Here is a 22,876-nt window from a genome sequence, read left to right as displayed (position 1 = left end):
CTCTCTCATCTGGAAGGGCACATGGCAAACACAGTGTCATCTACTTGCTTCTTCTCCTGGCTTCCTCTTTCATGAAGCTCCCCAGGAGCCATTTTCCTTCTTCATCTCCAAAGGTCACTGGCTGGTGGACTCTGCTTCAAGTGGCTGTGTCATTCTGCTCTGTTCTCTCTCGGATCTCTCATTCTCCGAAAAGTTTCCTCTTTTATAGGACTTCAGAAACTAATCAAGACCCACCCAAATCGGTGGAGACATGTTGTCACCTAACAGCTTAACAACCACTTTTGATTAAATCACATTTCCAGGGAGATGATCTGGGGTACATACATCATTTCAAACCAGCACATATACGTATTTTGATTTAATAGTGTAACATAATGATCTTTGATTTTACAGTTAAATAGTAAGTCTCTATTTGGGAACATGGCCTTCACCTCTTATTTCCTCTTCTTTTTGTGTTTATTTTATTGCTTGACATCTTTAAATTAGGTAATTAACTTAATACAATTTAAAAAAGAATTCTCTTTATTTTAAAATTTTATCTTACAAACTCTACAAATAAAAATGCTTCTGTAAAGGGTTGGGTTTGTTATTTTGCCTTTATCAAGGATCATTGATTTACAATTGTTCTTTTTTTTTAGAGCAGTTCTCAACAAGTAGTAGTAAAAAAATCAATGTATATTCTTTTCCAAATTTAAATAGTCATGGCTTGAAACTGCCTACAGATAGGTCTACGTTTGAGTTATTCATGTAAAATTCTTCCTCTCCTGCTGTCTTTGGTAAACCTGAGGCAACATGGAAATGTTGAATGTATTTTGGAAGAAATGAATTCTTTGAATTACTTATAACTTTAGTTTTTTAAAATATTAGGATGGATCCTATGTAGGTAGTTATTAAAGTTCTTATTAAGAACATTTGATAGAAAGTTCAACTCCTAAAGTAGCTTCTAATGGTGAGGTTTTTAGTTACTATTATTGAATAATACCTGTTGATAAACATATGAAAAAATTGATAGACCTACTAGTCATTGCCAACTTAGAAATAATGTAGTAGGTGCAAATTGATAACAAAATGTTTCATCAAAAATGGGAAGATAGGTATGTAAGGAAAAAGTATTTGCATGGACTGTCAAGTTAGATGATTTACAAAATGCAAATTTTGGCCCCATAATCTAGTCTATCTGTAGGCTTTCAGGGACATTCTTTTAGTGTGATAATTATCTGACATTGTATATAATTTTTTCATAGAAGGAAATGTTACATTCATTTTGGTCAATATATTTTAGATCTCTTTCTTAGATCTAGTGCACAATTCCCTCTGTTGTGTAAATCCTTCCTATCTAGCTCCAAAATATAAGTAAACTAATATTAAAGAGAAGTCAACTTTTAAAATTGTGATTCAGCTAGTTTTCCTTGTCTTCATTATATAACTATGTCTAAATCAGCTAAAGTTGCTGAAGCAAAAACATTCAGTGAAATCAAGTAAAAATATAATTGACTTTGGCATCCTTTTTCGTTTTTTCCCAAATCTTGTGTTATGCATCCCTGTAAAACTATAAATATAATTTAATAGAGCACACATGAATATTTTGTTCATTAGCTTGTATCTCTTCTAATTTTGGTGAATATATTCTGTTTTTTAAAGTATTGTCTGCAGTAGGTAAATTAGAAAGCTTAAAGGTTTTGGTCCATCCTTCTCTTAATTTCTTAAAACTAAACCTTATGATTCCATTTATTTTAGCTGGAGTCACAGCAGACGCCATGCAGACAATCACTTCTGCTCCTGAAGCCTCAGGGACAGAAGCTAAAGTCCAGGAGGAAGAGCATGACCTTGTTGATGATGACATCACAACTGGTAAGCAGGAACATTTTTAACAGAAAGTTTTTGTTGTTGCTAACTTTTTATTTAGAAATACTTTCAAACTTACAGGACAATTACAAAAAAACCCACAAATCCCATATTTTGCCAACATGTCCCCTACCTTTTTACCACCCTCCCCCATAACTAGGTCTACTGATTTTAACATTTTGCCACATTTGCCATATCATTCTTTTACCTGTCCGTCCGTCCATCCATCCATCCATCCATCCATCCATCCATCCATCCATCCAACATCTGTCTGACAATCCATTTTCTAAACATTTGAGTGCAGATTGTAGCATCATGTTCCTTGAACACTTATTGCTGCCATTCTCGTTTCCTAAGTAAAAGATATTCTATCACCTATGTTACCACCTTAAATGCAGTTAAGTTCAGGAAATTTAACTTTCATGTAAAGCTTATAGTCTATATTCTGATTTTTTTTTGTACATTCCATAATATCTCCTTGAGCCTTTTATCCTGCCTTGTCAGAACCATGCAGGATCATATATTGCATTTCATTGTCAATGTCTCTTTATCTGCTTTTTCTTTTCTTGTTTTTCCATTCACTTGAGGGACGTGTAAACAACATTGTTTCCTGTCTCAACCACTCCCACGCATACCATTCAATGGAATTAATCACTTTCATAATATTGCAGTATCCTCGCCACCTTCCATTACTGAAACTTTCCTCTCCCCAAGCAGAAACCCTATACCCATTTTATAGTAACTTCCAATTCTCCCTACACCATGCCCTGGGCAAATTTGCTTTAATTTCTGTCTCTATGAACTTTACTATTTTCCAGTACTTTCTTTTTAGTTACCATGAAATTTAAATTGAACATCCTAAATCTATATTGATCTCATTTACTTTGATGTCAACACAACTTCAATAGAATATGCAGATTATGTTCCTTTACTCCTGTGCTTATCACAGTTTACATGTTTATATATGAGTCCAAAAAATCTGGTTTATCATTACATTCTGTGCATTTGCCTTTGAGATCCTGTAGGAAGTAAAAAGCAGAGTCACAAACCAAAATACAATAGTACTCGTATTTTATTTTCCCATGTCTTTACCCTTACTAGAGATCTTTATTTCTTCATGCAGCTTTAATCTATTGTAAATTGTCCTTTTCTTTTAACCTGAAGAATTCTTGTTGGTACCTCCAGTAGGGCCAATCTAGGGATGATGAATTCCCTCAGCTTTTGTTTATCTGGGAATGTTTTAATCTCTCCCTCATTTTATTCTTTTAATTTTTTTTCACTTGTTTTATTAGACAGTTGTAGGTTTACAGAAAAAAATCTTGTAAAAAATACAGACTTCCCATATATACACACATGCAGTTTTCCCCATTAACACTTTCTTAAGTTTAACAAATTTGTTATAATTGATGAAATAATATTATTTTAATTATACTATTAACTATAAACTTCCTCACTTTTAAAAGACAGTTTTGTTGGATATAGAATTTTTGGTTGGCAATTTTTGGGTTTCAATACTTTAAATTTATTTAACCGCCTTCTTCCCTCTGTGGTTTCCAAAGAGAAATCAGCACTTAATCTTAATGGGGCCCCCCTAAAAGTGACACATTGTTTCTCGCTTGTGGCTTTCAGAATTCTCTCTTTATCTTTGATTATAATAGGTTATCGTGTGGCTCAGTTTGGGTTTATCCTGTTTCGAGTTGAGCATCTTGGGTGTGTATATTTATGTCTCTATGTAGTTAAGTTTGGGAAGTTTCCAGCTATCATTTCTTTGAATATTTTCTCTGCCCCTTTCTCTCTTTCTCTCTTTCTGGGTCTCCCACAATGAATTTGTTTGCGTGCTTGATGGTGTCCCACAGGTTCCTCAGGCTCTATTCACTTTTCTTCATTCTTCTTTCTGCTTCTCAAACTGAATGATTTCAGTTATCTTATCTTCAAGGTCACTGATTTTTTCTTCCTCCAGCTTTAGTTTGCTGTTGAACCCCTCCAGGGAACTTAAAATTTTTGTTACTGTGGTCTTCAGCTCTGTTGGTTCCATTTCATAATTTTCACCTCTCTATTGGTATTCTTTTTTTTTTAAATTTATTTATTAATTAAAGAAATAAAGAAACAAAATAAAACAACATACATAATCAGTAATTCACAATATCATCACTTAGTTGCGTATTCATCCTTTCTTAGAACATTTGCATCAATTTAGAAAAAGAAATAAAAAGATAACAGAAAAAGAAATAAAACGATAACAGAGAAAAAAAGTTATACATACCATATCCCTTACCCCTCGCTTTCATTTACTACTAGCATTTAAACTAAATTTATTTTAGCATTTGTTCCCCCTATTATTTATTTTTATTCCATATATTCTCCTTGTTGACAAGGTAGATAAAAGGAGCATCAGACACAAGGTTTTCACAATCACACAGTCACATTGTGACAGCTGTATCATTATTTAATCATCCTCAAGAAACATGGCTACTGGAACGCAGCTCTACATTTTCAGGCAGTTCCCTCCAGCCTCTCCATTATGTCTTGAATAACAAGATGATATCTACTTGATGCATAAGAGTAACCTCCAGGATAACCTCTCGACTCTGTTTGGAATCTCTCAGCCATTGACACTTTGTCTCATTTCCCTCTTCCCCCTTTTGGTGGAGAAGGTTTTCTCAATCCCTTGATGCTGAGTCTCAGCTCATTCTAGGGTTTTTCTCAATCCCTTGATGCTGAGTCTCCGTTCATTCCAAGATCTCTGTCCCACGTTGCCAGGAAGGTCCACACCCCTGGGAATCATGTCCCACGTAGAGAGGGTTAGGATGTTGAGACTGCTCGTTGTGTTGGCTGGAGAGAGGGGCCACATCTGAGCAACAAAAGAGGCTCTCTTGGGGGTGACTCTTAGGCCTAAATTTTAAGTAGACTTGACCTATCCTTTGCGAGGTTAAGTTTCATATGAACAAACCCCAAGACTGGGGGCTCAGCCTATAGCTTTGGATGTCCACACTGCTTGTGAGAATATCAAGAATTCAACTTGGGGAAGTTGAATTTCTCCCCGTTCTCACAACTCCCCAAAGGGGGCTTTGCAGATACTTTTCCACTCACTGATCAAATCACGCTGGGATTCATCGGGGCATCACTCTGGATAAACCAGCAAAATCTCATGTCCTACCTGAGATTCCAAGTACTTATGGCGTTCAGTCAAACTATCTACATAAGTTATATTAGGAAATGCACTAGTCAAAATATAAATTTTGTAACAAATAAACATTTTTTGCTTTAGTCTCACACAGAAGGTGACATTTTAAAATATTAATTACCATCTATTTTCAGTACCCTGCAATAATGACATTCCTTTGTTCTTCCTCATGCAAAAACATTTTTAAAATTGTACCTTGTACATTTCACTATTATTATACACTCTAGGCATTCCTAGATTATACCATCTCAATCTTTAACATCTATCTTTCTTCCTGATTTCATTTGTGTCTCCAGCCCTCCTCCCTCTATCATTCTCCTGTGCAGCTTCATTCAGTGTTTTAACATAATTATATTACAGTTAGGTAGTATGGTGCTGTCCATTTCTGAGTTTTTGTATCCAGTTATTGGTATTCTTTTTGTATTGATCTGTCATTTTCCTGATTTCTTGAGTTCTTTGCCCACGTTTTCCTTTAGTTCTTTGAGCACAGTTAGGATCATTTTAAAATGTCTTTGGTGTGTCCCTTTTCTGGTTCTCCTTGTTGATGGTTTCTAATGCTTTAATCTTCTTTGCTTGGACTATTGCTTCCTGTCTCTTTGTACACTTTATAATCTTAGGTTGAAACCTGTACATTTTGATATTTTAATGAGTTATTGCTAGAATTTACTCTAATATATCTGCTTCTTAAGGTCACATCCAATTAATATTAAGATACAGCTTTCCTTGAATGCTGGGAGCTAAAAAAAAAAACACTTTTCTTTGTCTTTGCAGATTTATCTGTGCAAGTACTATCTTTCAGGGCTCATCTATACAATGAGTTATCTCCAGGCCAAAGTATAGGGGCCTTCCTGATTTTCTAAGCACATGCATTTTGTGTCAGGCATACACATATGGCTGTAAGAATTTACACATTTTCTAATGTCCCCTCTTTCCTAGTGTGTTAGTCAGGGTTCTCTAGAGAAACTGTATTGATAGGAAAGATCTGTAAATATGAGATGTATAAAGATGTCTCAAGCAACTATGGAATGGAAGAATCCAGAATCCATAGGGCAGGCTCTGAAACTGGCAGCTCCGACGAAGAGTCTGAATGAACTCCACAGGAGAGGCTCCTGGCTGAAGAGGTAGCAAAAGAGTCTCTCTTCTTCTTTAAAAGCCTTCACCTGATGTGTTGTGGCAGAGACCCTTAGTTGATCACAGATGCAATCACCTGACTGGTGATTTAATACACTAACCTTCCAGTTTATCAACAAGCCTTGGAATATCCTTGCAGCAGTGGTCACATCATTGCTTGCCTGACCGAACAACTGGGTATAATCATTTGGCCAAGTTGACACAAGAACCTAACCAATCACATCTAGGAAGCAGTTTCCTCATGGTTCCTGCCATTGTACTGTATGTCTTACTGCCAGCCATCACAATTTGACTGGTCTGCTACAGTGTTCTATAGGAGAGCTTTGGGTACTGCCTTCTACATGCAGGGCAATTTCTGGGACAGCAAGTCCCTCAGGCTACCATCCAGACAGACTTGGCCAGACCTTCAAGTTCACAATACATGCATGAGCGTATTGCACTCCCTCCAGAACCAGAACCAGGGATGTACACTCGGAGTGTGGGCTGGCCCTAAGCTGAGCCAGTGAAGGGGAAGGGAGAACCAGCCAGGGTATGACAGGATTGTACTGTACCTTTAAGGTGTCTTTTTCTTGATTCTGCGTTTGCTCTGTTCCTGCTGTCCTTTAACTGTTCTCTGGACCTTTGACAAGGATGTTTCTAACCAGTTCTTGCTAGTTGTTCAGAGCTTTGTGGGAGGACAGCATCCTGAAGCATCTCACCCTGCCATCTTGGTCAGGGCATCGGTCTTGAAGGAGCTTTGTTCAACTCCCAATTTACCTGGAAATAAATAGGCTGATGGAGAGGATGGAAACTTTTATTGATGGTATATCTAGTTTTTGCAGTTTGTTTTAGCTTAAAACTACTGCGGTTCCTGAGGCTGGAAGTCAATACAGGGTGTCAGGAGGGGCGTGGTCCATCTGAAACCTGTAGGGTAGAATCCTTACTTGCCCCTTCTAGCTTCTGGTGCTTACTGGCAATCTTTAGCAGTCTTGGCTTATAGATGCTTCTGCCTCATTCTTCATGTAGCCTTCTCCCCCGTGTCTGGTTGTGTCTGTGTCCAAATTTCCTCTTACAAGGACAGCAGCAGTTTCTCCTCTGGTTTACTAATCACATCTTCAAAGACCCTATTTTAAATAAAGTTACAAATAAGCCCTAAGGGATGAGGACTTGAACCTGTCTTTTTGGAGGATACAATTCAACTCATAACAGGGGGAAAGGGAAAAGGTGAGAGTAGAAGCAAGGTACATATGTAAGGTGCATGAATCTGGAGCTCTAGGCACACCTGTATTTACTGCACCTCTCCATCTCTTGTATACTAGACTGACTGATCATCACTCATCAGTCTTCCTGGGGTTTTCCTTCTTCAGCTATGAACTTTTCCCCTTGTGACTTCTATACCACAGCGAGGTCTCAAGCAAGCAAAGAGAGCTTTGTTGTTGCCTCCTACCTCTCCCCTTCATCCTTCCTCTTTCTCCCCTTTGTTTTCTCTTTTCTTTTATAGTGAAGTTGTAGATTTACAGAAAAATCATGTAGAAAGTAAGGTTGCCATATTACTATCCCCCCACCTCACACCCACAGGTTTCCCTGTTATTAATTAGTACATTACACTAGTGTGATACCTTTGTTACAATTCATGAAACAATATCATTGTAATTACACTTTAACAAATCCATAGTTTACACTCTGGTTCACGGTTTATGTTGAGTGGTTCTGTGGTTTTCAAAATTTTTATTCTGGTAATATATATATACAACCTAAAATTTACCATTTTAATGATTTTCAAATACGTAATTCAGTGGTGTTTGTTACATTCACAGTTTTGTGCTACCATCACCACCATCCATTACTAAAACTTTTCCATCATCCCACACGGAAACTCTGTACCAATTAAGCATTAAGAACCCATTCCCTTCTCCCATTCTGGTCCCCAGTAATCTGTCTTCATAGATTTTCTGATTCTATGAATTTTCATGTTCTAATTATTTCACATAAGTGAGATCACATAATATCCCTCCTTGTTGCTTCTGGCTTATTTCAAGTTTAATCCATATTAAATATATATCAGAACTTTATTTCTTTTTGCAGAATTGGCTAAATAATATTCCATTATATGTAAACACCACATTTTTATATCAATATGTTTAGTTTTATAAGACTTTTTAGTGTCCTTTTTGGACCTGTTTATCGGTTCTGGGTTTGCTCATTATCACTCTAACAATTAATCTACTAGCTGTGCACTTGATTTTCTGGAGACCTCTTAATTCAAAGATTAGGGTCATTACAAAGCCTTTGAAACATATAGAGGAAAATATCATTTGTTATGAGACATTTTTTCAGTTATAGAACAAATTGAAGAATATTGAAGGCCTTATTGAAGAATAAGATCTGAGTGATATATTCAATATAGACCATGTAAGGAATTTTACAGAATTTTTTACCTACACTATAGAAATGAATACTGCCTTTTAAAGTTATTTACATTGTTTGGATATTGAACATTCTTATCTGTATTATTCATCATGTAAACAGACATAAAGTAAATTTTAGGAGACTCACACACTATGTATTTCCAATCTATCTTTTTACAGACATAAACCAGTTTCAATTACTGGATCTCCAAAAACATTTAACTGCAATTTCTTTGCATGCATAGAGAATTAAAAATACCTACTATAGATATTTTTATTGGTGTTCAGATTGGTAAACTTTTATTTTTGATGTGTATATCAGTCTGGGTTCTCTAGGGAACCAGAACCAGCCAGAAATACGTATATATACTAAAAGATTTATTATAAGCAATTGGCTCACATGATTGAGGGGTCTGCATGTCTGAATTCATAGGACATACTGGAGGCTGGAAATTCTGGTGAAAATGATGTCGAATTCTTGAATATGAATTCATTAGGCTGTAAACTCAGGAAGGAGTGGAGGGTGCATTTGGTCCTGAGTCAAAATTCCTTCTGACCACTGGAATCCTCAGTTCTTGCTGTTAAGACCTCCAACTGATTGGATGAGACCCACACTGTAGAGAGTAATCTGCTTTTTAAAAGTCAAGCGATTGTAGATGCTAATCCTATCTGTGAAATACCTCCATAGTAACAATTAGGAGTTAGTGTTTAACCAAACAACTGGACATCACCTTTTTTAATTAAAAAGAGGTTTGGTTTTGTTTTTCCTGTTAAAGTTCTGTGTAGTGGGTTCTTTAGTGGGCTCTACTTCAGTGTTTTGTGTGCTCATTTGTACTTGTAACAGTCAATTAAAAATTAAAAGTTCTGATTTCCATATACCAACCCTAAATTTATAAGAACTTCGTTTAAAAAATGAAAGGATGGGTACTACATTTGCTTATAAATGTGAACATGTGATAGTCTCTATATGATATGAACCTGTTGAAAATCATCTGCTGTTAATTTATTATGATCTGATATTAGCATAGCTCAGCTGAGCATCACCTAACAACAGTTACCACCTGAATGCCTTCAAGTTTTTTTTCCCCTGGGAAGAGTTGAGGGACCCAGTGATCTCACTTGAAAAAAAAATTATTTTTGTACGCTGTATGGTGGGAGTCACATTGCATTCTTTTTCCATGTGAGTATCTCCTTATTGCAGCACTATTTGTTGAATTTTATTTGTTTGGTTTTTTGTTTGTTTGGGAATTGCATGGGCCAGGAATCGAATCTGGGTCTCCCACATTCTCTCTTGAAAATTTATGAGTGCATTACAAAACTAATTCCAACTAAATGACATTCTTGAAAAGGCAAAGCTATAAAGACAGTAAAAATATCAGTGATTGCCAGAGGATTGGAAAGAGGTGGCAGGGAGAAACAAATAGTTGGAGGACAGGGATTTTTAGTCATGAAACTGTTTTTTTATAATACTGTAATGGTGGATATATGACATATACATTTGTCAAAACTCATAAAACTGAACGACACCAAGAATGAGCTGTAATGTAAGCTTTGGATTATATAGTAACATATCAGTATTGGTTCATTGGTTATAAAAAATGTACCATATTTATGCAACATGTTAATAGGGGAAACTCTATACGGGGCAAAAGGGTATATGGGAACTCTACTTTCTGCTAAATTTTTATGTAAATTTAAAGCTGCTCTAAAAAAAATTGTGAATTAAAACAAAAAAAACTATACCCTTGCGCCACTGCTGCAAATAGGTATTTGCCTATGTTGGAGAGTGTCTTGTTTTCAGTAAAAGTAAGGTTATGGTGGTGGCTAATACTTGTTACCTTTTAATTCATTTGAATGTATCAGATCATTGATGAAAAAAATCATCCAATTTAGATATAAACATGAAGTATTTCTAAGCTTCCAACCTTTCTGAAAGTCATTAGAACTTCAAAACTATGGAATTTGTTTCAGTAGCTACTAAGAACAATCTGTTTCATTTGAAGAATTTTTAAAAATCTAGTCTTATGTTATTGTTTTCATTGCTTTTCCTATTGGTTATAATTTTCAATTGTTATGTTTTAATTTCCTGTAATAGCGATCTTCTAGTCTACAAAAAGTAATTGTTTAATTCATAGGAGAAAAAGTTGCCTTTGCACTAATAGACGGACTCAAATAACATTCTGAAATAAAAGTAAATTTTTTCGCACTCAAACATTTAAAAATCAGCCCACTGAAGTTTTGAATTATGCACCACCAAAGTCATGAGATAGCACTATAGCGCATACCTGTTTTTATTTTATTATTAGCAAAACCAAAAAGCTTAAAATTGAAAATCCAGTTTGGAGAGTCAGTTAATTCTACATAAACTACATTTCAATCTATTAGAAGTTAGGTTAAGCATATGTGATGAATGATAAATTTTATCAGTTGATTTACTCATTTAATGCTATGGATACCCAAAGAATGTAAATAGCTAAAAATGGCTTCCATAACATGTTGTCAAAACAACTAGCATGCTGCAGTCTGTAGATCGTTTGGCTTACCTTTAGATTGTGAGACTTGATTAAGCTGTGCTATAGATTTTTGTGAGGGTTTAGAAGAAAACCATATTTCTTTTTATTGACTGGACTCCTATATAAATTACATTATGAAAAATACGGTGGATGCATTGAGAGAAACCATTTTCAAGTACAAAAATCTGATTTTGAGGTTTGCAGCATTGTAGAACACAACTGTCACTAAAAGGAAATTTGGCCAGCTTAGCCATTTGCCTTGAAAAAATCCAATTAATATCTTTCAGTTATTTAAAGGGAATTTCTCTAATAATATTTCTTTATAAAGTAAATAGGAATTATATTATGACAGATATGTGTCTATATTTAGAGTGAATTCCTATTTGGAAGTGCAGTTAGGCTAATATGAAAAATTATATCCATTTCATTTTTATAGTAATTAGGACTTAATTCTTAAAAACAATCTGACCAATATGACAATTAAAATATGAAGTATAATTGCTATTTTAGTGCTTTTTTCCAAAAGCAGAATAATCATTTTTGAGATTTTTTTTCTTCTGGTTGAGAGTGAGTGAAATATGAAGATAGTCTTAAGACACCTGAATCTGTGCCTGACAGTCTTCGTTATTGTTTGCCTTATAAAGATAAAGAAGCGAAGCATGGCTAAAGCTATACAGAGTTGGCCATGATCAATTGAAACTAATTAAATTTATTTGAAATAAATAGTCCTAACTGGTAGAGAACAGCTGGGAAAAATTGAGTCTTGATTGAGACAGTTTAAACTCCACCTTGTCATTTTAAAATGTGCTGCAGCTTCTTTCTGTATCTCCCCCTTTAAAGCTAGTATCTATTGATTGGCTCTACAAAGTAATGCCAGTGTGCCGTGGTCAGCACACACTTGGATTTGCTTAGCATTTTCTTAAGGTTCCTCAAATTCTTTCTTTTAAGCATGTTTTAAAATTATATATCATAGCTATATTAGCCATTTTGGTGGGTTAATATTATTTTATGTAGAAAAATACTAAGACCTATCCCACATATTTATTTTTTTATATGTTGTACAATATGCATAGGAAATGTATTTTCTTTTTCATTGGAAGTGCTTCAGGTTTTATAATACTCTATGTATTTAAAATCTGTTTTAAAACAACAGCATTTTCCTTACAGTTAAAAAGATGGTATTAAGGTTATTTCTAGATTATTTTTAAGTTAAGAGTTGCACGCATACTACTATATACCTGTGTGTTTGCTTTTCAATTTCTACTTTTATTTTTAGTATTACAATTTAAATGCTTATGTGTATATAACATATCAATAATTTTAGATAGTTTGTTCTTTTTCATTAATATATAAGTAGGTCATAGTTAAAATTAATGGAGTGAATCTCACTAAAAACTGACAAAGAAAAATTTAGAATCATAGTCTAATATATATATAAAGATATATATATATATATATAAAGGTAGACCTTTTGGGTGACTAGTTTATTATCCTCTATGTAGGATAGCATTCTGGGTGAGTATAAAGCTATCCATCCCCTAAATGTTTAAAACAACCTTCCCCTAATTGCAGGTTAAAAAGAATTTTGGAGGGGTTGCCTTCACATACCTGCATGTATCCCTTTAAAAAGTAGATTACCTTCTTCTGGGGGTCATACTGCAGTGTCCTGCTTCTTGTTCAATAAAGCAAGGACTCACACTGACCCTATAACAGTGAGTAAGGTTCAAGAGTTACTGACATTGGCAAGAAGAAACAACTTGATACTACATCAACAGCACAGTTGACAGGTTCAACTACTTACAACAAAAGCATGATACATGGATCAAAATGAGTATGGTGGCTGTATTTGTTTTACTAATGAGGTATTTTTTTTTTGTAAAATTGTAACTAACTACATTTAATTACTAATTCAGGGGTAAATGTATCTTTTCCTATGATGGAATAATAGAAGCTTAGAATAAATGCATTTTACTGTTGCCATATACTTAGAGCTAACAGAAATTTTGTATGCATGTTTACACACACACACATATACACTCTCACTCTTTCTCTTTCACTTATACTCTACAAGCATATGTTTTTAAATCTGATTTTCTCCCGTTGTGTTCCTTGCTGATTTAAAGTTTTAAATTTCTGGGAGGACATCCTATTTTATGGCAAACTAATATACAGTTTTCTCTAAATGTGCCTTTGTTTTTTCTCGGATTGTAGAATCAAAATTTTATTATAGCAGGTACCTTAGAGACTATTTTATCTTATTTTCTCATTTTACAATCAAATAGATGAATATTGTTCTTTCTTAGAGAACTTGTATGGTTGATACCCAGAAACACAAAACATGTTATTTGATCTCTCTAGTGGAGGAAACTGTAAAGCATGATTTAACATGAAAAGACCTAACAATGGTTAAATGTATACTGTATGTATTATTAACAGTATGTAGTGATCCTTTTAAGATTCATTCAGTAAACACTTACTGCACACTTTTGTTTCAGAACTGTTTTAAGCATTTAGACAAAGATACTTAGCCTCAAGGAGCTAACATGCTAGTGGGAGGGGATAGACTATAACAAGAAGGTTAAAAAAGAATCAAAAGTAACAGCAATTGAGAACTGACTGTATGCCAAGCACTTTGAGCTTGACTCTAAATAAAATTTCTTTAAAATTGATACTAGTGTTTTTCCAGATATATAGATGGAGAAAAGACTTGGCGGGGTAACTTTTATAGGATCAAAGACTTAACAAGATCTGGGACTTAAAACAGGGCCTGGGGTGGGCCACGGTGGCTCAGTGGCAGAGTTCTCGCCTGTCATGCCGGAGACCTGGGTTCGGTTCCCAGTGCCTGCCCATGCAAAAAAACAAGATAGGGCCTGGCTGACTCCAAAGCTAATGTGTGATCTTAGGCACCACCCTAAGTACTGCCTCACATTCTCAAGCTCATTGAACTTTGGAAGATTTAAATTTTCTTTTGAAATTTGAGATAATGTCACAACTTTTGTTGCTGATAATATCAGGCAATTACTTTGCTTGGCTGCTTTTTCTTATTATTTAAAATGCAGGGCAGTGCGACGGTGGGTCAGTGGCAGAATCCTTGCGTGCCATGCCAAAAACCTGGGTTCGATTCCCAGAGCCTGTCCACACCAAAAAAAAAAAATGCAAACTTACTCTAAATTTAGATCAAGATACTCTCCTTTTATGAAGAAATCATCACATATGTGTTCTGTAATTTTTCAACTATTTAGGACTACTTTGATACAGGACCATTAGTTAATTTTTTCATCACTAAACAATTATTGCACATGTGTAAAATGAAGTGTTCATAGTTCTGTCTAGCTTTTTGAAGTCACTAGTTTGAAACCGACACCTTAAAATTTATTGATACACAAAGTCAACAAATATAGTATATTAAGATATTGTAAAAGGACTTCTAATTTGAACGAAAATATTGATTTTGGCATTTTACTACATAGTGAAAAACCTATTCATAAGATGTTTATACATTTGTTCTGATTGAAATATAGGGAATTCAGAGATAAGATCCAGGGAATTATGTATTCAGAAAACAGAAATGCTTTCTTAGCAGTCAAAGGCATGTAATTAACAAACTAAAATAAGAATTCTACATACACTCTTTCCCTTTCTCATTCTCTTTTTTTAAAACATTTTTTATTGTAGAATATAACATATATACAAAGTAAAGAAAGAAAAAAGCAATAATTTTCAAAGCTCACTTCAACAAGTGGTTACAGAACAGATCCCAGAGTTTGTCATTGGCTACCATTCCATTATCTTAGATTTTTCCTTCTAGCTACTCCAGAATACCAGAGGCTAGAAGGATTTGTTTGTTTTTGTTTTTGTTTTTTAATTTTAGTCATCACAATTGACTTTTTTTCCTGAAAAATAACATATATACAATAAAGCAGTAAATTTCAAAGCACATTGCAATAGTTAGTTGTAGAACTGATTTCAGAGTTTGGTATGGGTTACAGTTCCACAATTTTAGGTTTTTACTTTCAGCTGCTTCACAACACTGGAGACTAAAAGCAAGATCAATATACTGATTCTGCAGTCATACTCATTTGTTAAACCTACCTTCTCTGTATAACTCCACCATCACCTTTGATCTTTCTTCCACTGTGTAGGGGAATTTGGCTGTGCTCACTCTAACTTTTTCATTTTGGAAGGGGCTGTCAATCAAGTGGGATAGGGGGATGGAACTAGCTGATATTCTGAAGAGGCTGGGCTCTCTGCATTTCAGGTCCAGGGATCCATCTGGAGGTTTTAGGTTTCTGGAAAATTACCCTAGTGTGTGGAACCTTTGTAGAATCTCATATAAACCACTAGTGTTCTTTAGGATTGGCAGCAATGGTTTTGGTTGGGGTTTGGCAAGCTATGATAGGGTAGCAATGTCTAATTGAAGCATGCCCAAGAGTGGCCTCTCAACTCTATTAGAACTCTCTCAGCCACTGATACCTTATTTGTTACATTTCTTTCCCCACTTTTGGTCAGGATGGCTTTGTTGATCCCATGCACGGTATCAGGGCCAGGCTCATTCCTGGATGTCATGTCCCATGTAGTGGGGAGGACAATGATTTCACTTGCAGAGTTAGGCTTAGAAAGAGAGACATCTGAGCAACAAAAGAGGTCCTCTGGAAGTAACTCTTAGGCACACCTATAGGTAGGATAAGCTTCTCCACTATGTGCATAAGAGCAAGCCTCGAGAACAAGGGCTTGGCCTATTGATTTGGGTATCCCTAATGTTTGACACAGTATCCTGATAAAGACACTGTTTCCCCTGTGGTAAAGTTTAATAGGTCCATATTTTGGCAAAGAGACTTTGCCAATACTTTTTGATTATCGGCTTAGTATACACTGGGATGTATCCAGGCATTACATTAAGCTATACAGGATTAAAGGCCCTCATTCTTATTCTGGACTCCCTGTGTTTGGATTGTTTAAATAATTCCTCCAGACAGGTTGAGTTAGATTATGTGGTACAGAAAATTTAGTTTCTGAACGAAATAAACCTTTCTTCCTTTGGTCTCGAAGAGTAGGTGAGGTTCTAAAATACTGACAATATCTTCCTTACCCCTATATTCTGAATTACCTTAATCTTGACCTGATCAGTTTCATTCTTATCTCTAAATACCAGGTTATACATATGTAAAACAGCCTCTCAAAATCCAGAAGTAACAGTTGCCTCTCTGGACTAAATGTGACTGCTGTAAGAGCTTACTATCTTGGCCCCTGTTTTCTTACGTGTATTTTCTAAATGTGATCATGCAATGTTTGCTCTTTTGTTTCTGGCTTATTTTACCTCACCAAATGTCCCAAAGGTTCATTCACAACATTGCATGTCTCACAACTTCATTCCTTTTTATAGCAGCAAAATATTCCATCATGTGTAAACATCATCGTTCACCAGTCTACTTCCCAGCCCCTGTATCTTTCAGCTACCTGCATCTGCTGGGCCTCGTGTATAATATCCAGAGTCAGCAGTCCATCAACAGTCTCAGTTTTAGGTCATTTAATTGTTCCCAATAGAAAGATAACCAGTAAACACACCCTCATCAAATAGAAAATCCAAACCTTCCCTTAACTCTTGTCCCTCCCCCCATTATTTACCCCTGGTATTGCTGTAATACTGTTGATGTTTTCCTGTAATAGTAATTTTCCCCGTGCCCTAAAATTATATACCCTTTATATGAGATTCCTACCTTTGCAATAGTTCATGCAACAACTTATTTATATTTGTAGTGTTAATCAGTGGGACACATGAGTCTATACAATACCTTTCAATCATGTTCACCTTCAATATGGTGGTTTTACTTATAGACCCACTAATGAACCATCTTCACTTTTTTCTATTCCCTTACAATTTTCAACCTTATTATCTAATGTTCATCTTTACCTTCCATGTATCTCTAGGTCCTCTATATTCCTTTCTCATTCCTTAACTTATAATTAACATACTAAATAGTAGCGCTAGAGCTATGTGAATTTTAAATCTTTAGTTCTAAATTATCACTACCCTTGTTTTGACTTCAGAATGTTAATTACTACAAAATATACATCAAAATATACATGTTCACTCCAACGTGGCTCTTGGAAAATTATAAATTACCAAAGCTATGGTTTATTTACCATTCAGTTTTCATGAAAATAGATTATTAAGAAAAATAAATGTGTAACTTTCATTGTTTTCTGAGTAAAATATTTCATTCCAAATAGTTTACATTACTGTACTTTTTAAATTTGGGGGAAGAAAATGTCAATTTAAAATATGCCTTGTTTGGTATTTATGCTATTTTTTAGTTGTATTTCGATAGGATATTAACTAAAGAAGATTTCTAAATATGGTGTTTGAGAGTTTCTGATGTGAATATTACAAAGCCGAAATAATGGCTTTTAGTCATTCATTTTAATTTCTCATATTTTTTCTCTGACTTATTTTCCCTTTTCTTGATTTTTTCCCCTTTTCTATGATTTTAACTGTTTAACTACCAATTACATGTTAATAACTATCAAATCTGTATTTCCAACCTAGGTTTCCCTTCTGAGTATCAGAATCATGTATCTTACTTCTGCCTGAATGTCCCACAGATACCTAAATACAAAGTCCCAAATGGGCTCGTATTTGATTGTTATTATATTCTCCTGCAACCACCTTCTTATCTCCATTTTCTTGCCCTCCTCCAATTCATGTCTTTCATTACCCTGAGACTTTCAGAAGCCACTTTATCCCCCTGCTTCCCTTTGATTGTAGCACAGAATCTGAGCACCTTAGCAAGATATCCCGGGCTGTCAGTACAGCATCACTGAACTTTGCTTCTGTAGAATACCCTTCTATTTCATAACTCACGTTTTGCGTGTGCCCCTCCATCTGGTTGTCTGCTTTCAACTTTCTCAGACGTGTGAGGGTGCCCTTCAAGCCCAGCTTCAGTGTCACCTCTTCAAGAAAACCCCTCTGGATCCCCTGATATATATAGGCTATTTGTATAGCGTCTTTTGCAAGGGGCTTGTCAAATAAATAGAAGTTCACATCACCCTATCAGGAACTTAAAATAACAGCAGGTCACTAACATTTATTGAGTGCTTACTAGGTGTCAGGCCATGCTCTAGACTCTTTTTAAATACAGTTTTATTGAGATTTACTCACACACCATACAATCCATCCAAAGGGTACAGTGACTTACATTATCATCACATTGTTGTGTGTTCATTACCACAATCAATTTTAGAACATTTTCATTATTCCAAAAAAAAAAAAAAGAAACCCAAAACATCTCGTACCCTTTATCCCTCCCCTATTATTGACCCCTAGCATTGGTGTGCTTCATTTGTTACTGTTGATGAGAACACATTAAGATATTACTGTTAACTATAGTTCATAGTTTGCAATAGGTGCATTTCCCCCATACACCACTCTATTATTATCTCCTTATAATAATCAGACAGTTATTCTAGTTCATGAAAGAACTTTTGTTTTTATATTTGTACTGTTAATCACAGTCAACATCCACCATAAAATTCATTGTTATGCGGTCTCTTGTTTTAACCTCTAGCTTTCCTTCTAGTGACATACATGACTCTAAACTTCCCCTTTCAACCACATTCACACACAATTCAGCCTATTAATTATATTCACAATAATGTGCTACCATTACCTCTATTTACTTCCAACATTTAAATTTCAACCTAGTTAAAAATTCTGCATGTGTTAAGCAACTGCTCACCTTTCTCTAGCCTCATTCTATTTCCTGGTAACCTATATTCTAAATTTTGTATCTGTGAGTTTACATATTTTAATTCATGTTAATGAGATCATACAATATTTGTAATCATCACAGCAATTTATGGTGTTAAGCCTTATTAAGACTCCAATTTTACAATATAGGAAATGGCAGAGCCAGTAATTGAATCCAAATTCTTGTTCTGTTACTTTTAAATAATTTTTCAAAACCAGGGCATATAAAAGTAGTACCTCTTAAGAGAAAAACAAAACATATCTCTTTGTGTGATATAAAAATATATGTTTTAATTTTTAGCATACTCTATTTTTTACCTAGTATAGGGATTTATTTAAAATGTGAAGAAAAAATTTGCTATTTTCTTAAAAGATTAATATAAATATTTGGAATATGGGGATAATTTTATGCATTTTCTAAATAAAATTAGACAATTAATTTATATCCTTATAAAACCACACATAAATGCACCAACATATATATACACACTATCAGATCACAAAGATTTAAGGTAGAATTTTCAGATTTAATGTTATATATTCCTTTTGATATATTTATTAAACAGAAAAAAAAAACGGAAGTTCTTAGATAAGAATATATGAGCAGTGCTGGGAATAAAGCCTTTTGATGTGAGCAGATAACCTTCAAGATGAACTTAAAGTTTGGCCTTTTGTGAGCTGTGTAATAATGCCTCACACATAAGAATGAATTGCTTTAGATTGTGGTACACTATTGTATATCTGTATATTACATGAATTGCCCTTATAATTGATATCAAACCCATATGACCAAAAGTTGTAATTCACAAAAGTAATGACAACCATGTCTCATAATTCACAGCCTTTATGTCATACTTATGAATGATTACTTTTACTGTGCAAACCATGTTAAAGGGGAAAACCAGGTTTTAAAACTGATGTGGGTTTTCAAGAGTTCTTCCTGATACTTTATAGTCACTTTTAAAACTCAAATAGATAATTAAACTGACTAACATCTTTGACTCCTCCTTTATAGGTAGAATTAAGATCAAGTGAGAACACGTTCTCATCTTTAAAAAATAGCTGTACAACCTAAATAAAGATAGGTGAATTAAATGAGGTAAACCTAATTTGAAGGGAATCAGAGGAACTGCACCAGCTAGATTCTCCTTATTTGTCCTTTTCACATATTTATTTTTCAGTCTGGTTAGCACCGCTTCAAAGAAATGTAAGGAATATTTCATTTAATTCAACAGAAAACATTAATAAGCACTTTGTATTTTTCCATCAGCACATTCCATGGAAGATTTAATAAAGCAAGCCTTGGGTTGAGAAGCTGGTGGTGTGATTTTAGATATAGGCTATACTTTCACACACTTGCATACCAGGCATACATGTACCCGTGATGGACTTTAGAGAAGAGAATTTAGAGCAGTGGGGATCTTTTAAGGGGAGGAATTATGTAAGAGGCAAGCCTGCATTTGTGGCAGGGCTGGAGAGACACTGGAAGGGCTTTTGAGCTAAAGCTGTTAGTTTATGATGTAGAACCACAGGCTTTGGGCAGGGATGAGAAGGAGAATGGCCCTGCTGGAGCTGACGGACTGGCAGGATCACCCGAAAACTAGGGTCTGTACTATCGGGTCAGGTATGTTAGTTTGGAAAGTAACTGATTTTATATCCTATACTATATATTTAAGCAGTGTTTATTATTAAACAGTCATAGAGGGGACTTAAATGTTGATGGGAGGTAATGGCTATAATCCCTTTTCCATGGTCTTTGTTTTCATTCAGCAGGTAGTTCTGAGCACCTACCAGGCATTGAGCATTGATGGGGTACTGAGTATAGAGTCAAGTTCATGCTCTAAAGAGCAAGACTGATGCCTAGTTCTGTTTGCTTGTTGGGACATTTTTACGTGAACAACTGCTATTCTTGGAGGTTTAATGATCTCATGTTACTGTGACATTAAACCTGTATTTCATATGTATGTCTGAGTGAATCTATAGATTCCATAAAATTAGAAAAGTGAATGAAACAGATTCAGATCAGTTGGGTGGAAAGCTGGTCTACATTGGTAAATATGTAATTAAAGTACTTAAAAGTAAATACAGAGGCTCTAGCATCTTAACTATTTGCGTCAAAATCTCTGCCTCCCTACTTATTCACTGTGTGGTCTTGTATGAGGTCTTGTCTGAGTTACTTGATCATGCCAAGCCTCAATTTCTCATCTGAAATAAGAGGGTAAGATTATTCTGAAGACTAAATGAGGGGATGCATGTAAACTTCTTAGTAGAGGCACTGGCACATAGTAAGTTCTCAATAAATGTCTTGTACCCCTCCTTTGCTTCCTCCTCCCCATTACTATCACCATCCTTAAGTGATTTGCCTTAATAAATAGTGAATGATTTGTAACTTACTTATAAATCATTTATAAATCAGTTCTTCTGAATCACTTGATGGTGTTGATTCTAAGTAGTTTGACTATCCTCCCAAGTATTGCTTACCTTATTATTCTGTTAGACACATTTTTGCTTTATTGATAGAGAAATAAACTACATCCAAACTTCCACCCATATTTTCAGAAATTTCTAAGAGCTGGAACATGAAATATTGGTAGATTATTGTTCTAGTTTGCTAGCTGCCGGAATGCAACACACCAGAGACAGACTGGCTTTTAATAAAAGGGGATTTATTTTGTTAGTTCTTCAGAGGAAAGGCAGCTAACTTTCCACTGAAGTTCTTTCTTACGTGGGAAGGCACAGGGTGGTCTCTGCTGGTCTTCTCTCCAGGCCTCTAGGTTCCAACAACTTTTCTGGGGGTGACTTCTTTCTGCATCTCCAAAGGCCTGGGCTGAGCTGCGAGTGCTGAGATGAGGAATGCCGAGCTGCTTAGGCTGTGCTACGTTGTGCTCTCTCATTTAAGCACCAGCCAATTAAGTCAAACATCATTCATTGCAGCAGGCACGCCTCCTAACCGACTGCAGATGTAATTAGCAACAGATGAGGTTCACGTACCATTGGCTCATGTTCACAGCAACAGAACTATGTGCCTTCACCTGGCCAAGTTGACAACTGAATCTAACTACCACAAACATTATATTAAACACTTGTGTGGGCTCTTTTCACCACGTTTATTTTCTGAGTAAGGTCCAACCTGAAAGAGTGACTAATTGATAAAATAGATGTAATAAAACCCTTAAAAGAAGATGACATCTACTTATACTTCGAATTGCTAAGGAAGAGTTTCAGCCAGCAGTGATTAGTGAGGAATGGAAGAGAATGATACAGAAACATTTTCTGTAGATTCTGATATGGCCATTCAGTTGCTAGACTAAGAAAGCATATTAAACGTATCCTAGACAAGATGGATATGGTACATGAAGAAAGTCACTTTAAAAGGCAATAAAACTTATAAGGTAAGAGAAAATTTTCACCATACAATAATTAACAATATTGTCAAGAAAGATAAAAGGGAAACATTTAAAGCAGTTCTCATACATACAAAAGTTGCTTTCTTATTAGCTCAGTTTCTGAAAGTGTGTGTTCAAAAGTAGAACAAGATACCAGATAACTAAAGGTGACACTGAAATGTGCTGTGAATAATGTCACTAAGTCCAAGCTAGGATGAACTGAACAAACAGAAGTGTGTTTCTTCTCTCCTTCCTTGCTATTCTTTCTTGTGTTTTCCCAAAAAGAGGAAGACCAAAGAATAGACAGATCCACTATTGCTGTAAGATAGTATACAATGGAAAGGGAAGGACAGACATTTAAAAAGCTCAACTGATGTAAGTAGAAAAGTGAAGGGAATCTAGATATTTTAAGTTAGTTTTCCCTAAGATCTAGTGAGCTGTATTCCAGGGCGATGAAAATTTGCTGCACTATTAACAGAATTACTCTTGGCTAATTTGGGGGGTGGGAGGGTGGATCAAGAGCATTAACGCAAATAAAACCCAGTGGGTAGACAAAAGTGTTAATTTTTTTAAATGGAAAAAGTTGGATCTAAGAAACTCTAAACTGGCTAGTGTAATGTCCAAATAAACCAAACTTCAGCATTGCATTATTAATTATAGTTTGGGAGTGCTTTAAAGAAAAA

General features: G+C 35.2%; 1 protein-coding gene across 1 annotated transcript in view; it reads left to right on the top strand.

Moving 5' to 3' along the window:
* WDR7 (WD repeat domain 7) overlaps positions 1-22,876 on the top strand; it is a 494,499-nt gene that overhangs the window by 251,873 nt on the left and 219,750 nt on the right. The window contains 1 exon segment of the mRNA XM_077135381.1: positions 1,738-1,851. Within this exon segment, the coding sequence (XP_076991496.1) occupies positions 1,738-1,851 (114 nt within the window).

Source organism: Tamandua tetradactyla, chromosome 18, assembly GCF_023851605.1.
Source record: "Tamandua tetradactyla isolate mTamTet1 chromosome 18, mTamTet1.pri, whole genome shotgun sequence".
Lineage (NCBI taxonomy): Eukaryota > Metazoa > Chordata > Mammalia > Pilosa > Myrmecophagidae > Tamandua > Tamandua tetradactyla.
The sequence above is the reverse complement of the archived record's forward strand: the minus strand, read 5'-3'. Positions and strand labels throughout refer to the sequence as shown.